At 40.5% G+C, this 1,265-nt stretch overlaps 1 protein-coding gene across 2 annotated transcripts in view; it reads right to left on the bottom strand.

The window, feature by feature from the left end:
• Positions 1-1,265, bottom strand: part of PRKCA (protein kinase C alpha) — a 372,776-nt gene that overhangs the window by 214,920 nt on the left and 156,591 nt on the right. For both annotated transcript variants that reach the window (XM_007455276.1, XM_007455277.1), the window contains exon 3: positions 747-829. In XM_007455276.1, the coding sequence (XP_007455338.1) occupies positions 747-829 (83 nt within the window). The remainder of the gene's footprint in view (positions 1-746; positions 830-1,265) is intronic.

Raw genomic sequence — 1,265 nt, 5'->3', positions numbered from 1 at the left:
TTTTTTTTTTTTTTTTTTTTTCAGTTAAAAACATGACTTTCCATGTAACAGCTCAAGTTCCCCTCCACTGGATGTATTTTAGGCACTGGTGCTTCCCCCACCCCCAAACTCCCACTCTGCTCTGCCGACCCGCTTTTCAACCAACAAGGGATGCAACGGAGAGACTCAGCAGAGACAGGCAGAGTTAGGTCACAAATCAGAGAGATGAGGTATTCACATGTGGGCAGTTTCAGAGAGGATTTGTTCAGCGAAACAGACACTGAATTATTCAAGTCAACAGGAGCATTTATGGTACCTAATGAAAGGCCGCAAGGATCCCATGGAACAAACTAGGGCCAGTTTGTTACATCGGCCAAAAGCAGTGAGAGCCCTACTTAGTTAATCGACCTTACAAATAAACTGAAGGGCGATTTATGTTCATTGTAAAATGTGTCAACATTTTCCAAAATAAACTGCCTTGTGTTTGTGAAAGCTCCCACTATAAATTTGGTAGGATTAGCTACTGTGCCACCCAGAGCTGAAGAGTACAAACAAGGTAACGGGAAATTCTCCTCTGAGCCTGGGATGGTCCTGCCAGGGTTCAAAAGACTATAAATCTATTCATTAGTAAAAGCCAAAGTTATATGATACAAACTGGTAAGTCTTCCCATTAACAGTATGTGCCAGAACAACAGTAGTTCAGCCATTAAAAAAATTAAACTCGGAAACCCTCATCAACATAGAATCATAGTTTCCAGGCTACTTACATCAGTGTCAGGTCCTTTATCCGCACCCGGACAAGAAAAAGTAACAAATTCATGGCACCTCTTGTGAACCACAAAACAGCAAACTGGTGGAGAGAAAAGAAAACTAAAATTAGTAAAGTCTAGATTGAATATACAAAGCTTTGTTTTCCAAACAGGGCTACATCCTGTCATAAGTCAATTTAATTTCACTACAGAAAGAATCTCATAAACAGTAATCAGAAGGCATTTCATTCAAGACTCAGCAGCCGCATTTGGTTTTGGGTTTTTTTTTAATAAATTTATTTATTTATTATTTCTTTTTGGCTGCGTTGGGTCTTCGTTGCTGCACGTGGGCTTTCTCTAGTTGCAGCGAGCAGGGGCTACTCTTTTTTTTTTTTTTTTTTTTTTTTTTTTATTTTTTGGAGGTGTTGGGTCTTCGTTGCTGCACATGGGCTTTCTGTAGTTGCTGTGAGCAGGGGCTACTCTTTGTTGCAGCGCGTGGGCTTCTCATTGCAGTGGCTTTTTTTTTTTCCGGGGCTT

The sequence above is a fragment of the Lipotes vexillifer genome, unplaced genomic scaffold (assembly GCF_000442215.2).
Source record: "Lipotes vexillifer unplaced genomic scaffold, Lipotes_vexillifer_v1.1 scaffold664, whole genome shotgun sequence".
NCBI classification, from domain to species: Eukaryota; Metazoa; Chordata; class Mammalia; order Artiodactyla; family Lipotidae; genus Lipotes; species Lipotes vexillifer.
This window is presented reverse-complemented; position numbering and strand designations above follow the sequence as displayed.